Genomic DNA, 25517 nt, shown 5'->3' with positions numbered 1-25517 from the left:
AGAATATATAGAATATTTCTAAATAACCTACATCAAAGATACAAAGTATATAGAATATACTCTTGTATTCACCTTGAGCAGTCTGAGCAGCATTCATAGACAATAGATAGTTATTGTATGTTTGCCTCATATTACAACTACAGAGTTTTAAAAGCAAAAAACAATCGATTATCAATTAAATTAAGTAAATCCAACAAGTTAAGACTGTTTTGTAGTTGTAGTTTGTAGTTGCAGAGCACCCCAAACTTGTCAGTCCTCATCCGTCCTGTGACGCCATCTGGCGGTGATGGACTGTTTAGACGCAGCCCTTTAACAAACAGCCTGTGTCATCAAATCCATGTAACAGAACAGAACAATAGCGCCTAACAAACAGTAAATAGAAGCTGCTAGAAATAAAAACAATCAGGGAATTTAGTTCAGAAACCACTGACTAATTGCAAGATGTTTTTTAACCCCAAATACATGGAAAATCACAAAAATAAATGTTACAACTGATGTACATTGTACGATTATACTACTTTCAGAAAACAGCAGCTATTTACAGAATACCACCAACCAGGCGTTTGCCTCGCAGGCCATAATGCGCATGCGCAAACAAAGAGCAGCTGCTGGGGAGTTTATGCCTCATAAAACTTTTAGCAACACTCTATGGTCTCTTTTCAAGGCTAATTCAACAAACATAACGCCCTAAACATAATATTTAATACAACCATGCTGTCTGTGAATCGCTCCGTGCTTTTCGTCTGGTTTTATATTCTAGTTAATGACAGCAATGCTGACGTAAAAGAACCCGGAAGTGAACAACCGTCACAACTCACCTGACCTGCGTATCGAAACGACACTTCCCACAATTCCTTGCGCGTTCTGGTACCATCTTCGCAGCTATGGGTCGTGTTGGTTGTTTTGGTGCCGTTGTGATGGCTGTGATTCGCTAGTAACCGTACTTCCACTGGGTTTGGAGCTGTAGGGGATCCATCTTGATTATTGCCGACCTGAGGTTTTCATTCACAGCTTCGTCTCGGTGAGTTCGCCGCCATGCTATCATCAGTCCCTACCAGGCTGTTTATGCGAAGGTCGCGCAGCCTGTCACCCTGCAGCCGCGTGTTACAGACCAACGCCGGGGCTCCTGCGTGTCAGAGCATCCGTGACACCGCGGCGGAGAGCAACCGCAACCCCATCGTGTCCACGTCCCGGGTTTCTCGGAGGGGCATTTTGACCGAGGAGGCTGCTGGGACTAGCGTGAACCCATCGGTGCAGTACCATCATGTGGCCCCTAGATGGCTCTCCAACCTGGAGAACCGCCGCAACTCCTGGGCGGCTCTGGCCAATAGAGGGCGCCATAACACTCAGTACTGGGAGGAGAGCGGGCAGAGGGACGGAGGTGAGGGCCGGGGCTCAGGTGGAAGAGCGAGCCGGGCTGGGGTGGCCTCTGCCGGCGTGGTGTCTGCTGCAGCCGTGGCCTTCTGCCTGAAGAAAGACTCTGACAGCAAAGGTACACTTTCAGTTTTGTTAACTTTTCTCGTAAATTAAAGGCCTGAAACGTCTTAAATTGAATACTGAGGTGTATTTACTCACTAATGGGACAGAATGAACAATTATAAGACATCACTGATACTTCAGGTTCTGGTAATTCTGAATTGTTGGAGTTCTAGTCAGTTTGTACTCCTAGCTAACTATATTCTGTGTGTGTTTCTACTTTGTAAGGTGACTCTCTTCTGGAGGCAGCAAGGACCAACAACTCTCAAGACGCGTCCAGGTACTAACATCTCCTTTTTACATACAGAAAGATCATGTATTACATACAATACATGGACAAATAAACTACCAAGAAATGTCTGATGACACCATAGAACCTCCCTGTGTGCTGTGTAGATTAACCAATCCTGACTGCCCCACATAGCCCATGTTGTTGTAGTCTCACATCCACCACTAGGTGGCAGAAGAGGCTCGTCTCTGAGTGAGATGTACAGTTTGGCAGGAGAACAGACAGAATGACACAAACATGTTACCCTCAACCACAAAGACTTTGCTTTAGTGTTCCATCAGTTTTCCCTGTCTCTTTTTAGACTTTGACCCAGTTTCCTTATTTTGCATTTGTGTGTGTGTGTGTGTGTGTGAGTCCATCGTCGTGTGTTCTGGCATTGGCGCACTACTAGATTTATAGTATTTCTTGGTGCTGTCTTGTTTTCTGGTGTTTTTTTATTTTTGAAAACCAACTTGAGTGTGGAGAGTGAGTGACACACACACACATACACACATACACACACGGACAACAGATTTGTGAGCCTGAAACATAGTGTGTGAATTCTATAATGTGAGTGCAGAATAGCAATGAAAATATTACATATCAAGTGTCTGTAGTGTCTAGAATCTGTGGTTACACACAAACACATCTGGGCTCAAGTGTGTGTGTGTGTATCTGTGTCGGCTTGTGTATGCGTGGGTGTGTATCTGTCTGTAGCTTTGTGTGGTGTGGAGTGTGTGTCTCCCTGTGTGTGTGTGTGTGTGTGTGTTGGAGTGTGTGTCTCCCTGTGTGTGTGTGCTTATCCATGTGTGTCTCCATTTGCAGGCTTGTGTTACCTGTGCTCATGTGGCAGATGGTGTAACTGAGCGAGTGCAGCAGTGCAGCCAAACACACACTCAGCAGGTCACAGATTTGTTAAGTGCTTTAGGTTCAGCGTGTGTGTGTGTGTGTGTGTATGATTCTTATCACCTGGACTAAACCTGTGAGGAACCTTGTATTGTCTTAATTTAACATACATAAGCTCCGCCTTCTTTCCTGTCATGGACCAAAAGGTTTCCAACAATTCCAGTTTTAATTCCAACACGTTCATGTCAAAGTACGGAGCATTTTCCATTGCCTTCCATTGTTTGGTTCCTTTAGACTTGAGGAGCCTGAAGTTCTCCATTGAAACCCACACTAATGAAATTGTCGGTGTGGTTTAACTGCTCCTTAAGGCCCAGTGAGGACGATGTCATTGCTGCCTTTACAGACACACATGAACCTGTGTAATCTGTCAGTCCTGTCAGGGCGGTGGGTGGGCGAGACACACACACACACACACACACACACACAGGTCGGCGGTTGTTGTTTCTTAATGTTTCTGGGCGTTAAAGGTTTATAAGAGGAGCTGTGTGTTTGTGCCTGTCGCTCCTTTGTGCTGAAGCACTTTGCTCGTTCCAAAACTTGATACCGCACGCTGACCAGAGAGAGACCAGGCCAGACCAGACAGAGGCCACCGTGTTGACTGTAAACACACACACTGGTCTGCCTGCTCAGCGCAAGAGCGGACAGACGGATCACACACATGCACACACACACGCACACACACACACACGTATGGACTCCAGTACCTGATGTCACACCCTCGGGCAACGAACCTAACACACACCTGGTTTAAACACAGACCAGTCAAGGACCCAGAGTTGGGCTCCAGAGACTCACAAAGAGGACACGGACCTGCTGTTTGACACCTTTACATTGTTTATATTTACGAATAAATAAACTCTTTATGATTTATACCACAGTGGCTGCATTCTAACCCCTTTCTTGTTTGTTTCCTGTCAGGTTGTTGCAGCAGGGGGTCGACCCAAACCACCGCCACCGCCTGGGCTGGACCGTGCTCATGGTGGCAGCCATGAACCGGCACCACAGGTGTGTGTGTGTGTGTGTGTGTGTGTGTGTGTGCTGATGGAGCTGAGTGTGTGTTTGTACCAGTTGAGTGTGTGTGTGTGTGTGTGTACCGATGGCGCTGAGTGTGTGTGTGTGTGTGTGTGTACCGATGGCGCTGAGTGTGTGGGTGTGTGTGTACCAATGGAGTTGTGTGTGTGTGTGTGTGTGTGTGTGTGTGTGTGTGTGTGTGTGTGTGTGCATGGTCACACCGGCTACACAGAACAAAGCGTGTGTGCGTGTCACAGAGCGGCCCTCTTCTACTCCATGTAACCCTAAATGTTGCAGGTTCAGCGCGGCGCAGCTGGCAGGGGTCCTCGTCTTCTGCGGGCGGTTACAGTAGCTCCTCACAAGAGCAAAGAGGCCGACAGACGGTCTTTACCCGTCCCCCCCTCGTCTCCGTGTCCGACAAATTAAATTAGCCTCCTGGCCCCCAAAGCACACAGAGCACAGAGAGGGGCCGAGGTTAAGGCCAGGCCAAATCCAATTTACAGGGAGGGAGGTTTCTCCATCAGGACTCTGAGGTCAGCCTGTGGTTTAAGGGGCTCATGTGCCCGTGAGAAGCTGCTCCACACATCTGAATGTGACAAAACATTTAAGAGATAAATTTAATCTGCCTGCTCCTGCTGCTAAAATCATCTGAGCACACACACTTTCACCTTTATCTCAAAGTCTAGCCGGCGTTTCATGTTTAACATTCCCCATTCCCCATTCCCCTTTTTCCGTGGGTTCGTTTACATCCTGGAACATGTTTATATTCTGTCAGTCCATCCAAGCAGACGCAATCGCACTCTCTGATCGTTTTGTGTTGATGTTTGGGCTACAGCGCGTCTGTGTATTTACTACACACACACACACACACACGTTGTGGTTGTGAGTGTGTGGGAGTCATGTTGATGTATGTAACACGTCGTGTAAATTGATGGCGTGTTCCTCTCAAGTCAAGTGTTTTTGGTTACAAATTTAGCTTGAGAGTGTCTCGTGTGTGATCTCGCCCTCTTTGTGTGTCACTGCACTGTATATGTGTGTGTGTGTGTGTGTGTTATGAGTGCTATAACTCAGCGAGGCAGTGACACTCCTCTGTGTTTAATCCCCTCTTCCAAACCCCCAGTGAGCCGTCTTCCTGCTGCAGGGAAGACAGAATGCCAGTGCACACACATCACTCACACACCTCTGTCTCACACACACACTAACACAAACACATCCACTCACAAACATGCAACTATGTGCATCCACACACACACACACACATGCTCACATTCGCAGACAAGTGGACTTTTTAGCAGATATCTTACAGGCCAACTGCCTATTACTCAGTCACACACAACTTTATTTGCAGCAGCTAAGTGAATACGCCGCGATCGTTACCCATGACGACGGTCTCGCCTGTAGCTCACACGTCAACAACACACAGCTGTTCTTGCCTCATTGTGTGTCTATATTTTCTGGCTGGAAGATGATTTCACCATGATTTGGCCGTTTCTGGACGTGCTGGCAGCTTCCCTTGTGTTCAGGGAGGAGTAGGTGGTGTGTGTGTGAGGCATTATGGGAGGGGAGGGGTGTGTGTGTTTGCTTATCTTTGATGTGGGGCTCAATCGGGGGGGGCGTCGCTGGGCCCCCAGCCCACTGTTTGCACTCTTTAACACACAATACCCATCTCCATCGCTCTTTCTCTCCCTCCGTCCCTCCCTGGCCGCATTCACGTGCACAATGAGCGCTCGGCCGAGTGTAACGCCTGTTGACCGTCGCGACCCGCCGGCCCGAATGAGTCGAGGGAGGGGAGGGGGGGCGGGACAAAAAGAGGGAAAGCGGCTGGAGGAAGAGTATGGGTGATGAAGAGAGAGAGAGAGAGCTGTGGAGTGGGATTATGGGTTTGGGTCGCTGGATTAAATGCTGAATCACGCGTCATATCACAGTGTTTCCATCGGGTTATGATTGTCATGGTAACAGTCTGAATTATGGACAGAACACAGTTACATGTTGGCGTGCAAGGTTTCCTCAAAGTGCATATAGATGAGAAACTATTATCTCTATAGTCATGATTCAGATTATGGGAGAGAACAAACAGAAACAATAGAAACATTGAGCATGTTATAGTCTATGTTAGTAAATGTGTAGGTGAAGGTCTGGATGAAAGTATTGATCGGGCCTGATTGGTTACGCAATCATTACAAAAGTCACATTTCTGCCCAGTTGTTGGCCAGATGGGCCGTTCTGGTGCAGTGACCCCCCCCCCCTCCTGGTCTGTGGCTTCTGCCTGACCCTCAGGTGTGAGCCAGGTGAGGCGGGGTCAAGTGAGGTCTGAGCGTCTGGTCCAGGTGGTCAGAGACATGGATGGTCAGTTCGGGCTCGGGTGTCCTCTCGTATTAAAGCCGGGGAGACGGAAGTGTCTGCTTCCTGTCGTCCCTCCAGGGCAGGACGGAACAGAAACTTACACTCGATCAAACCAGTCACCTGCTGGCAAGACGCTCCAGACTCCCGACCCCCCTAAATGCCTCCTGCTTTTGCCCAGATATGACAACGTTGAAGGATGTACAGATTGTGTATCAGTGAGTCTCCCATTGTAACTTTTGGCTCTTTTGAAATGGGAGTTTAACCGTATTAGGCTGTAATTGTTGCTTGGTCTCGCTCCCTAAACGTCCCAAATAAAGTTAGACACTTGATCATCAGTTAATTAGTAAAACTATAAACTGTTTACAAAGGCTCATTAGTCTCCGCCCCCCCTCCTCCTTTATAATTACATCGCCGTCCCTTTAATCTTTTCATGCCGTCCTCCTTTCATCTTCTCCTCCCCCGCCACGTTTTCTTCTTCTCTTTATTCCTCCGCGTGTTTACCTTTCTGATGCCATTAACCCTTTTCAGGCCACCTCCTTTCTTCACACACACACACACTGCCCAGCCTCGTGTGACCAGCCATCACTTGTGTGTGTACGTATGTTGTCTCCCAGATTGTGTGTTTGTCGAAGTGCTTGCTAAGGATGGGGGGGACTCTGTGGGTCACTGCCCCCCTCCCCCCCCCGCCCGCCATAGTGATACAGTAACAAAAGGAGAGACCCCTGATATCCCTTCATGCCCCCCCCCCACACACACACACACTGCAGCAAGGTCACACACAAAGACCTCGCTCTTACACACACACACACACATTCTCGTCAAAGCCTCATCGTGGTCGACAAAGACAGAGCAGGAGTTTGCGAAACTCCTCAGCGTGGTTTGGGGAGTTTTGTAGCTCATCCTTCTCTTCCTCTTACTCCTCTTTCATCTCCCCCTGCATGTTCTTCATCCTCCCTCTTCACCTCAGGCTCCTTCTTCTTCTTCTTCTACTCTCTCCTCTTCTATTTTGGACACTGGCCCATCGGAGGCTTCATGTATACAGGCAGCAGCATCAGCAGCACTGAACCTCTGGCAGGGTTCAGGTTTCGGTCATCAACACCCCCCAACATCCACACACACACACACACACACACACACACACACACACACACACACACACACACACACACACACACCCACCCGGCGTCCTCTCCCTGCCGGCATCAACCAACCGAACCCACCTTTTGTGCGTGTGTGTGTATGTGTGTCTCAATGTCAAAGCCAATGGTGACGTTCAGGGTGGTAAAGAAAAGTGTGTGTGTGTGTGTGTGTGTTCTGTAGACACAGAGACGGTACCTGGAATGTCCGTCGGGTCACAGTGAGTGGTGTTGCCGAGGTTCTCCGTGTTTGTTCTATAAGGCTGTACGCTCCAATGAAGGAACACACACACACACACACCACACACACACACACCCCTCTGCCATCCTTGCCGGAAACAGACTCGACCTTTGCCCCCTTCAGTGTACACATATGTACGTGTAAAGAGGCAGATGACTGTGCAGGGGAAGGAGTGTCTGCGTCTGTTTGTAGGCGTGTGTGTGTGTGTGTGTGTGTGTGTGTGTGTGTGTGTGTGTGTGTGTGTGTGTGTGTGTGTGTGTGTGTGTGTGTGTGTGTGTGTGTGTGTGTGTGTGTGTGTGTGTGTCTTGTATATGTTTTAAAAGTGATACAATGTCATTCATTTGTTGCATTGGTGGCCACAGAACCTGGAATATTATTATAGATGTATGTTTGTTTGTGTGTGTGTGTGTGTGTGTGTGTGTCCAGTGTGGTGAAGGTTCTGCTGGAGGCCGGTGCCGACCCAAACACCGGCGATCACTTCAACAACGTTTACGACACCTCCAGGGAGAAAGGCATCCATTCACTGGAAGGTAATGAAACACTGTCTCTGTGTGTGTGTGTGTGTGTGTGTGTGTGTGTGTGTGTGTGTGCTTGTGTGTGTGTTGTTATATTACACATATGAATCCTCACTGTAGAACCAGATATTAGGAGGCATTATCATTTGCATAAAGATTTGCATATATGTACACGTTTCATTTCTCCCGCATTATTTATCTGATGTATTCTCTGATGACTCCTGTGAGTTTTATTTGTTTTTCTTCCCGAGCTGCAGTGGCACAGTCACACACACACACACACACTCTCTCTTTGTCCCCCCTCCTGTCTGTGTTGGGTTTCTGCAGACATATTTATATGGGATATGTATATTGCAGACATTTATATGGCTGTCAGGTTTGGGTCCACGTGGGGCCTGCGGAGCGCTGGGAAGCGTTTCCCAGACGCACGCTGATGGATGGGCTAGGGGGGCCTGTGCGACGCTTTATTGGGTTAGCTATGATTATCCCGCCCGACTCTCTCTCTCTCCCCCCTCTCTCTCTCTCTCTCTCTCTCTCTCTTTTTTCCCCTCACACACACACATGATCTCTCTCTCTCTCGCTGCAGAGAGTCACTGTCAGACAGAAGGAGTGGGATGGATGGAGGAAGGAAGGGAAAGACTGATGAAAGGATGGAGAAAGGAAGGAGGCAGCGAGAGGAAGAGGAGGAAGGGAGAAGGCAGGGAGTGGCGATGTGCTGGTTAAAGATGGAGGAGGAGGAGGGGAGGGAATGGATGAGATGATGAGGGAGGAAGTCGGGAAATAGATGAGACAAACTTATTGGGAAGGAGGGAGGGAGGGAGAGAGAGGGAGCGAGCGAGCGATGAAAGGAATTGATGGATCCTGAGGAGCAGAGGAAGGAGAAGGGGGAAAGATAAAAATGGATGATGGAGGAGTGGCACCAGATGAGTGCTCTTATGAAAACAGGAAGTAAGGAGAGAATGATAGACCGCCTCGCTTATTAGTCGGGACCACGGCGGAGGAGAGAGAGAGAGAGAGAGAGCACGAGACGAGAGAACGCGTTCAATCTGCGAATATGAACAAATGTGGAAACAGGAAGCACAAGTGTTAATATCGCCTTTAACAGGAAAGAAGTTAGTTTGGATTTAAAGAATGAGAGAATTCCGCTCGGATTCCGTGGAAGATTCATCATCTTCATCACTCGTCAGCTCCGCCGTGTTTGCTTGTTTTGTTCCAGACTCAAATCTTTAACGTTTCTGATTATTTCTTATCAGGAAATCTCACAATATACCACATACACACACAAAAAACCCACACACACAGTATAAACTCTGTTCTTGTCGTGATTCGAACGTCTCAACTTCATCTTTTGTCCTTTTCTCTCTTCATGTTTCTCCTCCACTCTTTTGTTTTTCCTCTCGCTGCTCCCTCCCTCCCTCTCCCCTCTGTCTCTCTGTCTCTCTGTCCCTCTGTCCTCCCTGCAGTCCTGGTGTCCAGAGAGGACGAGTTCAGCAGCCGGCTCAGCAGCAGGGCCGGTTTCCGTGGCTGCACTGCGCTCCACTACGCCACGCTGGCCGACGACCAACGCGCGGTCCAGATGCTGCTGGAGGCCGGTACGTCACACACAAACACACACACACACTCACACAGAGCCACACACTAGACAGACACACAACGGGCATTAAAGTTGAACAGACTAATATAATATTCTTGATCTCTGCTCCTGAACAAAGTCAATGTGTGATGGGACGAACATGGTTGTCATGGTTATCAAGGAATATTTGAGCATCTGAATAATAAGGATACAAATCTAAAAGCTACATTTAGACCATTTCAAATCTGAATTAACTGTTTAACTCTTTAATATCTGGATTTAAATGTTTCCTGGACGACACAATTACGCACAATGATCTGTCATAAACACAACGTATCCATTTGATTTGGATAGAAAGCAGTAATGAACCAAATACAGCTATTAGATATTACTATATAGATATTACAACATTAAATGTGGCTCAGATTCCTGTTAGATTTCCTCTCCGGTGGTTGTTTAGCCTCCATGTATCATCGCCTTAACGCCTCCACCCCCGAGTAATACAAACACCATTACAAAGCTCATTTGAAATTGATCATTTGTTCATCCCCCCCCCTCACACACACACACACACACACACACACACACACACACACACACACACACACACACACACACACACACACACACACACACACACACACACACCACCACCACCATTACACTCGCACCTGTCGTTGACTCAGCTCCACCGGTACACACACACACACACACACACACACGCAGAGAGAGAGACCCCGGGGGCAGAATATCCCCCTCTGTTTCCAGGCGAGCAGCTCTTAAACAAGCGAGGCCTAGTTGAACTGTGACCCCTGCACAGAACATGCCCTTGGGGTAACAGCACAACCACAGGATGTGAGAGTGTGTGTGCGTGTGTGAGTGTGTGTGTCTATATATACTCCGGGTTTATTCAAATACGTCCTTCAAAGAGCCGTCACACTTGCATGACTTTGCGACTCTAACATTTTTTGTCACTCTTGGGACTTTTTATATCCAAAATAGTGTAAATTTTTTTAGACCTACGTCGCAACAGCACAGCACACACGCACACACACACACAGACACACACGCAGAGGGCAGTATTAGTGTCTTGTTTTTGTTTATGATGGATGGTGCATCCATCAGCCGGAGCTCCATCTGCCCCTCTGCCGTCTCACCGTGCGTCTGTGAGCCGAGCGCACACTTAAACAAATCAGCTCCTCTAACCAGATCAAATGTTCCGCAGACGCATTTTTGAATTAAAAAGGTAAGAAAATTCACAATGCACAGACATTTGCCTTAAGACAATCGGATTAAAGACGGGGTTGCCGGTTGCCCGACCGACCGCGCCGTAGCTGCGTTGGCGCCACTATCAGGACCAATAACAATGGCGGCATCACACACTCCAGCCAAAGACAATGCTGTGTGTGTGTGTGTGTGTGTGTCTTGTAATTTTTGGTTGTGTTCCATTATTCATACAAACTTAGTCTCCTCTCTTTGCATCCTCAATCCATCTTTTTTCACACGATCCCTAAAAAAAAAGCTCAATAAACCGCCGCTGCCTCAGGACATCTGTGTGCGTCTGCATGTGTGTGTACTCGAGTGTTAGTGTATTCACCTAACTCTCAGCTTTCCTTCACGTATGTGCATTTTGATGCCTGCCTGCCTGCGTGTGTGTGTGTGTGTGTGTCCTGTAGCTAGTTATTTCCCCTGTGTTTGTGTTCCACTGGTGGCCGTGGGTTTGCTCTTTTGGCCTTCGCCGGCCCCGGACTCACATCTTCATCCATCACCGTCTCCAGGCTCACCCTGGGGCCCCTGCTCACCCTCTCTGTACCTGCAGAGGCTCCCCGGCCTCTCCCCGGGCTCCACATCAGGGCCGGTGGCCAGAGGCGCTCGGTAATGGACAGATCCGTAGGTGGTGGGAGGCCAGAAGACACACAACATGCTCACAAACGCACACACAAAGAGCAGCAGGGGCTCTCTCCCACCAGCTGCAGTGAAAGAGAGGGAGGAGGAAAGAGGAAAGAGGAGGGGACTCCCTAATAGGCATAACTAAAGCACCCCTAATGAAGGGATGCTGTGTATGCAAGCGCGTGTGTGTGTGTGTGTGTGTGAGAGAGAGAGAGAGAGAGACTGAGAGAGAATGCATGTTCAGCTGGTGTGTGTAAGAACGAGCCAGAGTGTCGTTAGTGTTGATCCTGTTATAAAGTGCTCTGGCCCAGAGGGTTGGCCTGATATTAAAGCCCTAAATGATGCTATTTATTATGTCCGGTGTGTGTGTGTGTGTGTTTGAGCGCGTGTGTGTGGAGGTACTTTATTGCTTTTCTCCCTGCTTCATGTTTTTTTGGGGGGGCCGGGTGTTGACAGTGTATTGTTGTTGGGATCGATAGCTTTGTGAGCAAGTCGCAAAATGTAGGAGTTAATCGATAATCGCCACAGTGATTATTGGTCTCGACGGTCAAAGCTGAAGCAGCGCCTGTAGTGATTATATACACACACACACACGCACACACACAGGCACACACACACACACAGATCTCACTTAGAAAAACTTGAGATGTTTAGTTCACTTTTTACCGTGCATTTTTTAATTTGGTGAAAATATATTTCACCTCAGCAGAACAAACAGTTTTGTCCAGTTTAGGATTCTCAAATAAAGAAGAGAATACAGAATGACAGACGGATTTCCTGCTGATTCATGGTTACACGGCGGTGCCTTTATGTGTCTCTCTCTCTCTGTGCTGTAATCACATCACACTGGATCATCAAAGATTGTCTCCCTGTGTCAGATTTTGCAGAAAAAGACACGCAGGAATCCCACGTACGAGAGTGTGTGTGTGTGTGTGTGTTTGCACAGGTCAGGGCAGAAGGCACCGCTAACCACCGTCTCTTGACAAGCCGGCCTGGCACACTCCGCTCCTACTGCGTCTTTATGCTTCCTGCTCCGACCCCTTACAGATAGTTTAACAAGATTTGATCCATCTGACCCCACCTGCCGTGTGTTATAGTGTGTGTGTGTGTGTGTGTTTCCATGGCCTCCAGCTTGCAGTGTGCATAGATTGCCTTAATAGTCTGAGATGGGTGTGTGGGTGTAGGGGTCAGGGTGTGTGTTGCGGTGCAGATATGAAGCCGCCTGCTGGGTCTCTGCGTGGCACTCCTGGTTCTCTGCAGTTTTGTCTCGGTGACCCCTGAACCCCAGTGACCTCTCACCTCTAGGCTCACTTCCTCCATCGACGTTTTTGACCCTTCCTGCTGAGGCGGCGTGTGTGTATTCTTGCAGCACTCGCAGTGCAAAATGATTGACAAGCTGGCGATAATACGGGACAAATCATTGAAATGTTGCACAGGAAAGATGCAGATGGAAACAAAACAAACTTTTATTCCATTTTGTTAATACTGTAGCTTTTTGCAAGTTTGTGTCAGTTTAAGTACAGACAAACTTTTTTTTTCCGTTTTTTCCAACATGAAACCTAAGAGTAAATAGATCCCAAATATAAATATAATTATATTTGGGGGGAAAAACCTGACATCATCATCAATATTTAAAGTGCAATTGCAAGGTGAAATAATTTAGAATTTATTTTATCTTAAATGTGAATTTGCAGTGTAAATGCTGTCCAGATTTACTAACTTTTACCACTTAAAGTGACAAAAATACAATATCATCGGTATCTAGTTGAGTAGTAAGATGCCACATGCTCCTATAACATGAGGATTGTTTTTCTCAAAGGTAAATGTCTTATTGTCCTGATTTCACTCAGATGATCTTGATTCTTCATATCCGTTCTGTTCCTTGTGTCTTGTTGCAGGTGCCAACCCCCTGCAGACCAACGGTTTGGGACACACAGCTCGGGCCTATGCCAAGGAGGGAGAACTGAACACACTGCTGCAGGAGTGGGAGGGCAAGGTATGACACACACACCACACACACCGCAAACACACACCTCCAATACTCTTTGTCTTTAAATTGCTTCCTGTGTTCTGGTAACGTTATAACTCAGCGCAATTCACCGAGCAGACATCTGTGTCACTTACATGCTGCAAGGTGCATGCAGACACACACACACACACACTCCTCAGGAGGCCTGTGTTAGCCTGAGAGTGAGTGACAGTTACCATTGAGTGTCAGAGGTGTGAAAGCTGGCAGAAGCTGCGAGGGGTTAACTGGGGTTAAAAACATGTTCTACAGGATCCTCTGTGTCCTCTCTGTCCCCTGTGTCCTCTCGCTCCCCTGTGTCCCCTGTGTCCTCTGTGTCCTCTTTGCCTCTTATACTGTGAGTCCAAACAGCTGCTTTGTGCTTCAATGTTGAAACTTTCTAAAACATTTTCCGAAATGTTTCAAATGATCTCTTAACATACGACACAGTCATGTTATCACAGTCGATCGTCAATCGGATGAAACTCATGTTCATGCTTGGACAGGAAGCACATAAATGAAATCACAAATAAAGCTAGGGACTTCCTCGGGGTAAGGGCAGTAACTACCCCCCCTCTCCCGTCTCTTCATATTGCCCCATGGACAGTTTGGGCTATCGTGTTTATTTCTGGGAACCTGGAAGTCCCCTCAAAAAAAGTCTCTGTTTTTCCCAGTTCATAGCGTATCATCTATATTGTACACATGTATTTAAAAAGTAACGTAGCAGGATGAGGCCGCCATCTTCTTAAATAAAAGTTGAGTTATCTGTCGTTCTCCACCTGCCTGACAGCCGGCCGGAGCTAAACAAGATGGAGAGAGAAAATAAAGCGTCTGCCTCCACTGCAGGCTGCAGACCTGGAGACCAGGAGACAAAGAGGACACGATGAATGAGTCCAGGAGAGGCATGGGGGGGTGAAAGAGAGAGAGAGAGGGGGAGAGAGAGGGAGAGAGGGATCAGGGAGGAAGCGATGGCTGTCACAGAAATGGAGAGTGATGGATAGATGAGGAGGTAGAGTGAGTTAAAGAGGAGGAGAGGTGGAGGAGGAGGAAGACAGGAAGCAAGACGGTTGCCGGGAAACGGAAAGTAAAACTCCTACAGTCGGGAGGCTGGAAATGAGGGGAGTGGTGAGGGAGGTGGAGAAAGAACAGGTGATGAAGAGGAGTGTAGACTGATTACATGCAGTGTTCTGTCCTCTCTCCTTCTCTCCCTCTATTCTCTCCTGTCCTCCTTCGCCTTCTTAAATCACTGACTTTCTTGTCTATTTTCTCATCTTCTTCTTCATCTCTTCTCACCCCTCTCTCTCTCTCTCTTTGTCTCTCTCTCTCTCTCTTTGTCTGGGCCCGTGCAGTTCCAGGAGGCGCAGGCTCGGAGGGAGGCGGAGGAGAGGAGGAGGTTCCCTTTGGAGAGGAGGCTGAAGGAGCACATCATCGGACAGGAGGGGGCCATCAATACAGTGGCATCAGGTACACACACACACACACACACACACACACACACACACACACACACACACATACATACACACACACACACACACACTCACATTCAAACATCACACTACAACTACTACGAATCTTCCACCTTCAACCTTTCCACACTGCCTCTCTTTTCGGCCGCTCTTTCTTTCTTTTCCCTCCCTCTCCTTCTTTCTCTCTCTCTCTCTCTCTCTCTCTCCCTCTCTCTTTCTCTTCATCGTCTCTCTGTTTCCTCTCCTCCCTCCCCTCCAGCAGTAGGCGGGATCAGACAGACCGGCGGAGGACGTAATTGGTTAATTGTGATGAATGAGCTGTCTGTCAGGCATACACAGGTGCTGTGTGCATGCATGCTGCGTGTGTGTCTGTGTGTGTGTGTGTGACAGCTGAGGAGGCCAGGCTTGGAGCCGCCAGTTAACACGATTACAGAGAAGAGACATACTACAGACCCCCTCCCTCCTTCACCATATCTCTCGCTCTCTTGCTCCCTCGCTTCCTCGCTCGCTCCCTCTCTCTCTCTCTTCCTCACCCTTCTGTCCTTTCATACACACACACACACACACACACCTTCTTCACACACATCTTTCCATCCCTACTGCTCCAGTAGCGTCGCTCCCTCTTATCTTGGAACACGACCGGAGAAAGGGCGAGGGACAAGGCAAAGCGAGATGAGACAAAAAACGTGAAGCTCTGTCGCTGCGACTGAGAGCTGAAGAGAGCGAGAGTGTAACGCACGGAGGAGGAGAGTGGAGGGAGGATGAGTTAGAGCACAATAACACAGCAGACAGTAAAGAGCTGATATTACACCAGGCATCCATGGAGGCCGCGTATCGATCCGCAGACGAGAGAGAGAGAGAGAGAGAGAGAGAGAGAGAGAGAGAGAGAGAGAGAGAGAGAGAGAGAGAGAGAGAGAGAGAGAGAGAGAGAGAGAGAGAGAGAGAGAGAGAGAGAGAGAGAGAGAGAGAGAGAGAGAGAGAGAGAGAGAGAGAGAGAGAGAGAGAGAGAGAGAGAGAGAGAGTGTGTGTGTGTTTGTGTGTTATTTTTACGATCGCGAACGGTTTCTGTTTAGATTTGTGAAAATAATCAACTGACTCCCTTGGCAAGGAGAGAAACAGCAAATCTAATGTGTAATATCTTTATATAATCAACAGGAGGACGCCTCCTTCTGCCAGGAGACCTCTGAAAGTCTCACACACACACACACACACACACACACAGGCTAAATGAAATAAATAAAATAAAATAAAGCGACGCGTAGAATAAAGAATCTACCAAAACCGCAAAAGTGTTTTTTAAAGAATGTGGCCAGATGTCTGTGTGTCCAGGAAGGAGGAAGTAGACGCGGCCGCTCGGCGTCTTTTGGCAAGCTGATGAATGATTGTTGTTATAATGGCAAATTGTCCTGAAAGCTATAGAAGACATCAGCGCAGTGATAAAGGATACGGCTTATTGATCCCTGAGAAGTATTGCAGTGAATATATCACACACACACACACACACACACACACACACACACACACACACACACACGGTCACGCGCTCACACAGCGTCCCAGTGACAGACGGAGGGGAACACGTGAGGTTACAGGGTTAGAGGCGTCGTCCGTGATGCGTCTGTGCTTCTGTCGTCCGGGGAAACGGATCAAACGAGTGCAGATGTGGAGAGATAGAGGAGATGAGCTCGTAAAGAAGGGAAGGGACGGAGATAAGAGAGGGAGAGCAAATGAGAAACGGATGTAGAGAGGAGGAGAGGAGAGGAAGTAGCAGAAGCAGCAAAATTCCGTTTTTTTTATACACACATTGTCAATTTGTGTGTGTGTGTGTCGTCTGTGTCTCCAAAATGCCCGTTTCCACCTGGACTCCTTATGACAAACAGCTGGCCTGAAGCACTAAAACGTGCACGCACGCACACACACACTCTCTCACACACACACCAGGAAGGAGGCTAGATTGATCCAGGTTTAGCTCTCAGGGCTAAGAGTTATTGAAGAGAATCATCCCTCTGTAATCATGTTAGAGCCAACCAGACCTGCCCAATACACACTGCTCTCTCTGTGTGTGTGTGTGTGTGTGTGTGTGTGTGTGTGTGTGTGTGTGTGTGTGTGTGTGTGTGTGTGTGTGTGTGTGTGTGTGTGTGTGTGTGTGTGTGTGTGTGTGTGTGTGTGTGTGTGTGTGTGTGTGTGTGAACGAGAGAGAGGGAGAGAGAGCTTTCATTTGTTTTTTGTGTCTCCTTCCTTTCCCTGTTGTTGTCAGGCTCCTCTGAGAAATGTCAATGTGCCCTTCTGTCAAAGTCGCTCTCAATCAGCTAACACACACACACACACACACACACACACACACAGAAGGTTATGCTGTCATTCACACAGTCATTGATAAAGCAGACGGAGCTTTGGAGCCCATCTTGTCACTTTCCATCTGGGCGTCCATTCCTGACACACTCGTTTGTCTCTCATCCTTTTCCCCTCTCTCTTCCTCTCTCTCTCTCTCTCCCTCTCTCCTTATCTTCCTCTCTCCCCTCTATCTCCTTCCTCTCTTTATCTCTCCCCGCGTCCCTGCTCTCTCCTCTTTTTTCCCTCCTTATCTCCGCTCTTCCCTCTCTTTCCGGGTCCCACCTCATCATCATCATCATGGTCGCTCGCTCACTCGCCCTCTCCTCTCTCTCTCTCTCTCTCTCTGTCTCTCTCTCTCTCTCACTCTGCCTCTGCTGTTTATGTTTTATCAGCTGTGATGAGCCAGTTTAACACTCAGATATCCTGGCTGTCACACAGTTGTTGCTGGGTTTTTTTACACCCAGATGTATCCATGGTAACATCCTGTACACTAAATGAGCCTCCTCTCAGACAATTAACCAAAACACGTATATACAACCAACGATGAAAGCTTGTTCATTTCAATTCATACATACATTCCTGAACCTCCGCAGACCTGGCGTCCTCATATGTGGACATTACATTTTTCGATTCCTACACCATAAACATCATTGTGCTTAACTCAAACCTGTTGTCCTCACATCTGGACATTTTTCAGTGCCCCCTAGTGGTATAGATACACTTTGGGTCGTGACAAAACATAGCAGACAGGAATTAATGTGTTATACTGTTTCGTTCATATGTTGTACACATAGGATCACACTCTTCAAAGCAAGGATAAATTCAAAATGCATGGATACAAAGTAAATGTCTGAGTCTCTAGAGGTTCATTTGAGTACAGACAATAATCACATTATTTAGGGTTTGATTCAATCTTGCCTAACTGTTGCAGAAATCTCTAATTTCCTCCATGTGTGGATTAGATTTTATTTTGCTTAATTCCTCCGCAAATTGTTCTTCACAATTGATCGTAATTGGAGGTTTCGGATCGATGCGGTTGAGTCTTCACACCGCTGGCGTGCGCGTCCAAACGTTTTCTGAGAGATTCTGAGTGGAGGCTGTAACAAGACGCCGCCGCTTTGCCAGATTCTAAAGGAAACCATTTGGAGAGGAAGCAGGGATCGTCTTGCAGGATCAGTGTCTCCGCTGATTTAATTGTCAATCTCAAAGGTGAAGTGAGGCTGTCAGGTACTCTGTCCCACTCAGAGAGGCTGTTAAAGCCCGGAGAGGTCTGACCGGCTCCCTCTGAACGCTCGCTACATGTTTGGAAGCAGCATGAGTTGGCAGGATGTTGTTACGTGTAGCAGAGGTCAAACACAAGCCTCCTCGCTATAAACACGACTTTCAACCGATTACTGAGCTAAATTCAGCCTGTAAAATATTTCCTTGTGTGTGTGTTACCATAGCAACTGTATAATTTCCCTTAATGGCCAGTTTTGAGTGTGACGCCTCACTAAAACACATGGCACAGAGCGGATGTGCTGTAGGTTTGGGTGTGAAGATAACCTGACATTTATACGCTCAGTACTCGCTGTACTCAGGCACCGAATCAATCAATAGGAGTCCAATGTTCTCTGAGGAAATGTGACATAATGGCAGTATGAGGAAATGTGCACGCAGATGTTTATTTGCCTCAATAAATGGCTTAATCACATAATCTCGGCCTGTAACTTGGACTAAGCGTACTTTGATTTCCGGCGGTTTCAGTCGCATTGAGGTTTGACATTTGAACAAACACAATTTATCGCCTCAAAGTGATAATCCATCACGGCGAGGTGATGTCACTCGCCGCCTGACAAACGCTGACAAATCAGCCTGATTGTCTTTTCTGTAGTAGAGTGTTGAACCAAGCGGGTCTAAATAGAAACAAGTAAACAGTATTTTGATGTAATACAAACTACATATTAAAGTGCCAGCTCTCCTTTAGCTCTCCATCAGGTGCAGGTGTAGCTTATGTTTATTCTTCTCATCTTTTATTGTCCGTAGACTCGCAATAAAATGGACTCGCTGCCACCTGCTGGTCTGGAGTAGCCTTGGCTAACATGCGTCGCTAAAGGTCGACCAATTTTTAGGATTATCACTTAGATCGCAGTAGAATTCACAATCGCGTAGACAGAATTTGGAACTTACTAGCAAGAAATAACATTAAAAAGGAAGTTTTATTGTAATAGGAGACACATGGACGCTGTGATTCTAAAGTAAAGAGGATGATTCCATGTAAAAGGCCGTAGAAACACTGATGATGATCAGCGATCTCACACATCTGCTACTTGCGTTCCTGTCAGCTCCACCCATTAAGAGGAGTTTAGTTTGTTTCACGCCCCCTACAGGGGAGATGAGGTCATTTCTGCGTCCACTTTACCGGCAAGGGAACTCATCTCTGCCTCTGCTTTTTGGCTCCAGTTGATTTTTGGACGAGTGTGTGCTGCTCTCTGCTTCTTTGGTAGATGAAACTACAGCCAAATACACTCTTTACTTTCCTTATACTCCACTTCACCCCCTTGTTCGTGTGTGTGTGTGTGTGTGTGGTTGCTGGGGTGATGGCAAGGCTGGGTAGGCACTCCTCTTTAAGCAAGAGTGTGTGTGTGTGTGTGTGTGTGTGTGTGTGTGTGTGTGTGTGTGTGTGTGTGTGTGTGTGTGTGTGTGTGTGTGTGTGTGTGTGTGTGTGTGTGTGTGTGTGTGTGAGAGAGGCTGCGATCCATGCTAAACTGATTTTGCCATGGCCGCGCCAGGGAGGCTAACACAATTACCGCTGGCTAATGGCCCCACTGACTGAGGGAGGGAGGAGGGGGGGGTGGAGGCATCGTCGGGCTCTGTGGAGGTCTCTCATCTCGCTCGCTCGTTTTTCTCTCCTCTGTTTTCCTCTTTTTTTCTCTCTCTCTCTCTCTCTCCGCCAAATGTCTCTGACCCTTTCCTCATCCCTCCTCTCACTCTTTTGTCATACTTCATGGCCCCCCCTCCTCCTCCTCTCTCTTCTTCCTCCCCCCCTCCCCCAACTTAAAAACACTTGGAGCAAAAGCAAAGTCAACAAATGCAAATGATTGAGTTAATAGTCTCTCTCTCTCTCTCTCTCTCTCTCTCTCTCTCTCTCTCTCTCTCTCTCTCTCTCTCTCTTTCCCCGCAGCCATCAGGAGGAAGGAGAATGGATGGTACGATGAAGAGCACCCCCTCGTATTCCTCTTCCTCGGCTCGTCGGGAATCGGTAGCTCTTTCTCATTTTCTTCACACACACACACTCACACACACACAGCACTTCCCTCTCATTTGATCTGGTGGATTGATAGAAACAAAACAAAAAGAGAGGGAGAGAGAGATTCCTAAAAGTAGCTGCCAAAATAAACAGAACACTCAAGGTTGTTGGGAGCAAACGCACGGCCAAAAACGCAAGAACCTGAGCGCCTCATTAGGAACTCTAAACACGGATTGAGAACCTCGCCGCAGCGTTCAGTGGGTGAAGGAGCCTTAACGTTTAACGCAGCCGTTTGCCCGGTTACGCTCATCCGTCTTCATTTCTTAAAGGGCGTTTTAAGGCTTTTTATTGTGTTAGAGTTGCTGGTTTGACGCCGGCTGTCATTAATCACTGGCTGGATTTACATGCTGGACCCGAGGTGTAAATCTGTGGCCCCACCGTGATTCCATTAGGGTTATTTAGAGGGAGAGAGTCGCCGCTTCACAAATCCTTCATTTCTAAAACCATTCAGGTCAATTTGACACAAAATGGTTTTCGCCAAATTTGAGAAAAAGGGGAAAGGATCACAATCTATTCTTTGTTTACTTTGTCAATTTTAACATTTTAGATTGACTCATTTTACTACACAGAACCGTTTAAATGATAGAAGAAGAAAAACAGATTGACCGGTTAATAAGATGATCAGTCCAATGGATAATGGTTCAGAGTGGGCGCGGCCACAGACTGACCAGAAACATCAGGGCAAGAATGCAGTGTTCACCAGTATACAAAACCTGACAGAATACTGAGCATAAGCAGCAAAATCAGCATTAAACAGAGCTGTAACACACACACACACACACACACACACACACACACACACACACACACACACACACACACACACTTTCCCATACTTTCTTTCAGCGACTCAGCTGCTTAAAAACATTCCCTAAATTGGATTATCTTTACTAATTGTAATAATGCAGGTCGGCTTTATGCTAAATTTGGTCTGCAGCTGGATTATGGAGAAAAGTTCAAATATCAGCAGATCAGCTCCGTCGTTAATTACTTAAATTGGTATCAGGGGCTAAAAGAAAAAGCTCGATTGGGCCATTTTGAAGTTTAGAGAAAGGTGAGGGAAGTAGTCACATGGGTAAGGGAGGTGAAGTGTGTGTTTGTGTGTGTGTGTGTGTGTGTGTGAGAGAGGGATGGAGGGGGATAGTACAGACCAGATGGATGGATAAACAGAGGGGCGATAGTGAAATGACAGGCCAGAGAGATGGATGAAGGAGAGGCGGCGTTCATATTCTCTGTTGCCTACAGCGACAAACGGCGGCCATGAGACATCAATATTAAACACGGCAACAAGACACACACACACACACACACACGAGGGCAGAGAGAGAGAGAGAGGGCCTCTTCCTCGCACACAAACACAGCCATCACAGCCTCACTCATAACCACACGCAAGACATCAATTTCCTAGATGAGCGTTTATATGCAGAATATTTTCCCGGAGAGCGGCGGGTGATTGAACGCGCCGGGATTCAGGCTGGAGAGGCCGTCGCTCTGTTTGCAATGAGAGAGCTCGTCCTCCACAGCCACACGAGTCAAACCTCTGCATACTGACTCCCCTCTTCACAAAGATGGCGGTTGTTGTTGTTGTTGTTGTTGTTGTTGTTAGCGACAAATTCATGATTGGATGTTGAGTCATTAATCGAAGCTTTCTCGTGTTCCTGGGTGTCGCAGGAAAGACGGAGCTGGCCAAGCAGGTGGCTCGCTACATGCACAAGGACATCAAAAAGGTGTGTGTCAGGTCTTTACACACTCACACACGCACACACCAGTGGCCACACCCTAGAATTTCCACCATTTTAAATTCTTTGCATCTCTTCCTACAATTTTAGCTCAATTGTCACAAAATGTCACATGATCTTCTTCACCATTTTGCCGCCAAATCGGAGTGGGCGTGGCTCTTGGAATGTTATCAATAACCTCTTAACTTGTCCCAATAAATTGGTTTCCATGGTGACCCAGTCCTTTGAACTTGTGTGTGTTGTGTGTTTGCAGGGGTTCATCCGCATGGACATGTCTGAGTTCCAGGAGAAACACGAGGTGAGAATCTTCAAAAGCTTTGAGTTTGTGTTTAAGAAGCAGACAGAAGCCAGAATATGAGCTCAGTCCCACTTAATGTGTTCCGATGATACATTGGCTTAATTCCCTTTATGCTCCGATGATGGATAGACAAACTCAAATGAAGCTTGTTTTTGCCCTGTTTTTGCTACGTTTTTATGAATTTTTGTGATGAATACATTTCATCTGTGCTTCGCAATTGCAACACAAATTTAATACGGAATGTAAAATGACTTTCAAGCAGCACGTTTAATCAGTTTCTCCTCACTGTGCTTCATCATATGGGGTGGAGTTTCGCTCACAGTTTGAAGTTTTGACGTGTTCTCGCTCGCTTGCTCGCTCTCTCAGGTGGCCAAGTTCATCGGCTCCCCGCCCGGATACGTGGGACACGAGGAAGGAGGTCAGCTGACCAAGCAGCTCAGGGCCTTTCCCAACGCAGTGGTCTTATTCGATGAAGTAGACAAGGCCCACCCAGATGTGCTCACCATCATGCTGCAGCTATTTGATGAGGTGTGAAACCAAACAAACACAAACACACACACAGATGGTGTAGTTTCTTCCTTCTTCAGCTTCTTGTGTGATTCTCCGTGTCTCTCATCCCCTCAGGGGCGTCTCACGGACGGCAAGGGGAAAACCATCGAATGCAAGGACGCCATCTTCATCATGACGTCTAACGTTGCAAGTGAAGAAATCGCCCAGCATGCACTGCAGCTGCGACAGGAAGCGGAGGAGGTCAGCCGCCGGAAGCTGGCCGACAACCTCGGTGAGAGAGACGGACAGCTTACATCACATTTTCAATCACCATGGTAACGAAAAGACCAGCTGAATCACGTCTGTGTGTTTTCCCAGATGATGTCCAGAAGAGGGAAGACGTCAAAATCTCTCGACAGTTTAAAGAAACTGCCATTCAGCCGATCCTGAAGGTAACCAGTGCAGCTTCCTCCCTGTTAGTCTGAGCTGCTCCGGGGTGTAAGGGGTTAATTTTTCTTGCTTTCCCTCTCAGGCTCATTTCCGGAGAGACGAGTTTCTGGGCCGGATCAACGAAATCGTCTACTTCCTGCCCTTCTGTCACTCGGAGCTGCTGCAGCTGGTCACCAAAGAGCTCAGCTTCTGGGCTAAGAAGGTAAAACGTGTGTGTGTGTGTGTGTGTGAGGGTGTGTGTGCCTGAGAGTCATTTGGACGTCTTTTTCGGCCACATGTGATGATGCGTTCACTTCCCTGCGTAGATCTCAGGGGCCGCTTGCATCACCGCCGTGCCGTGCAGGAACACACGCAGATCAATATTACGTGCCACTGCTACTCACTATAATGCGATTACAGTGTTTAACATGTGGAGCCTTCATCAATATTTAATTATTAATATTACAGCTGGTGTCTTGACAGCCCCCACACACACACACACACACACACACACACACAGACACAGGCCCTGCAGGCGACAGATAGGGGACCTGACTCATGGCTGTTACTCTGTGTGTGTTTGCGTGTGTGCCCGCGCTTTAAGTCTGTTTGTATTTGTTGACGCCAGTAACACCTTATCACCATCTACATCAGGATGGAGTAAAACAAACACACACACACACACACACACACACACACAACAGCAGCAGTGTTGTTTATTTGACTGCTGAAATCTCATTAGAGGATCCTCATAAGTCGTGTGTGTGTGTGTGTCATTCACTTATATTAAATAAATTAAATACAGTTGTGTGTGTGTGTGTGTGTGTGTGTGTCTCTCTCTCATATCTCTGGAGTGCGACATGGCGTCTTCCTTATTGAATGTTGTGTTAACAGCAGCAGCTTAATGAGCCTCTGATCACTGCTATTGACTGGTGTTTGATTAAACTGCATTAAGGCCCTGTTGATTAGCACAGGCAGACATGCAGCATGACGCCGCCTCTCTCTCTCTCCATCTCACTCCTCATTACTCCTCCCTCCCTCCCTCCATCCTCTCTGCTTGTGTGTGTGTGTTTGTATAATCTGTCCTCCTCACGTTTCTCTCGTCCCTCTGATTAAGGCCAAGCAGCGCCATGACATCACTCTGCAGTGGGATCGGACGGTTCTGGACCTGTTAGTCGGAGGGTACAACTTTCATTATGGAGCACGCTCCATCAAACATGAGGTACACACACACACACATATACACACACACACACACACACACACACACACACACACACACACAACTGGAAGGAGGGGGAAAAGAGTACAAACTGTCATTTTAAAGTGTTATAGCCATAATTCCATTCAGTTGTAACATATTATGCACTCAAATTTCAAACCAAAACGTAAAAAGGATGTCCTAAACGAAGCCGTCTGTCCTCTCTCTGTCCCTAAGGTTGAGCGTCGTGTCGTCAACCAGTTGGCGGCCGCGTACGAGCAGGAGCTGCTGCCTAAAGGCTGCACCCTGCGGCTCTGCGTCCAGTGCGAGGCGCAGCAGGAGCTGAGCGCTGCCAGCCTGCGTCTGGAGGTGGTAGGAGAGGACAGCTCGTCCAGAACGCTTGACATCCGTCCACCGCTCAACCCCGAACACTGACACTGACACGGACACAGCCTCGCAAAACACACGCACAGAGCCACGAACATTACACGCTCACAGATCTTACTCACTGTTTTGCGTATGTGTGTGTTCACATCTGCATTCGTCATTCAGGGATCATCGTCGTCATCATCATCATCATCATATAGAATCATGAGGAAGGAGTGTAAAGGCTTTCTGGATGGATTTTACCAATAAAAGTCCCTCTGATCAATGCCGCTCTCTTTCTGTTTACATTATGACATCATCACACGCCAGTAAACACACCACACCACTAACAACAACAACAACAACAACAAGAAAGTGACCCATTACATCATTTAAAGACGTACGCACCCTAAGCCAAAGCAGAGGTAAGTACGTGTGTTTCATCTCTTCATCATGTCGCTCTAACCCATCTGTACATCGGCATCAAACCAATCCAACCATCACATCAGTGGATAGAAGCCATGGCTTAAGGTTAAAGG

At 47.5% G+C, this 25517-nt stretch overlaps 1 protein-coding gene across 1 annotated transcript; it reads left to right on the top strand.

Moving 5' to 3' along the window:
* The first annotated feature begins 834 nt into the window (after positions 1-834).
* On the top strand, positions 835-25264 carry clpb (ClpB family mitochondrial disaggregase). Its single transcript, XM_076146178.1, has 16 exons — positions 835-1492; positions 1705-1756; positions 3569-3655; positions 7808-7911; positions 9360-9488; positions 13258-13355; positions 14714-14828; positions 20331-20408; positions 22128-22183; positions 22449-22493; positions 22860-23021; positions 23118-23274; positions 23361-23434; positions 23515-23634; positions 24529-24633; positions 24850-25264. The coding sequence occupies exons 1-16, from the start codon at positions 1036-1038 to the stop codon at positions 25045-25047; spliced, it is 2037 nt and encodes a 678-aa protein (XP_076002293.1). The 5' UTR covers positions 835-1035; the 3' UTR covers positions 25048-25264.
* The last annotated feature ends 253 nt before the right edge of the window (positions 25265-25517 follow it).

Source organism: Genypterus blacodes, unplaced genomic scaffold, assembly GCF_046128005.1.
Source record: "Genypterus blacodes isolate CSIRO-AG114 ecotype Tasmania unplaced genomic scaffold, CSIRO-AGI_Gbla_v1 ptg000032l_1, whole genome shotgun sequence".
In the NCBI taxonomy this organism is placed as follows: domain Eukaryota; kingdom Metazoa; phylum Chordata; class Actinopteri; order Ophidiiformes; family Ophidiidae; genus Genypterus; species Genypterus blacodes.
Note: the sequence above shows the minus strand (reverse complement) of the source record. Positions and strands in the feature narration are given on the sequence as shown.

What these genes read in the sequence shown, in the direction of transcription:
- clpb (XM_076146178.1), top strand. Translation starts at nt 1,036, where the DNA reads ATGCTATCATCAGTCCCTACCAGGCTGTTTATGCGAAGGTCGCGCAGC. An exon ending in TGCAGGAGTGGGAGGGCAAG is followed by an intron (nt 13,356 to 14,713) that starts GTATGACACACA and finishes GGGCCCGTGCAG; the next exon opens with TTCCAGGAGGCGCAGGCTCG. An exon ending in CCTCGGCTCGTCGGGAATCG is followed by an intron (nt 20,409 to 22,127) that starts GTAGCTCTTTCT and finishes TGGGTGTCGCAG; the next exon opens with GAAAGACGGAGCTGGCCAAG.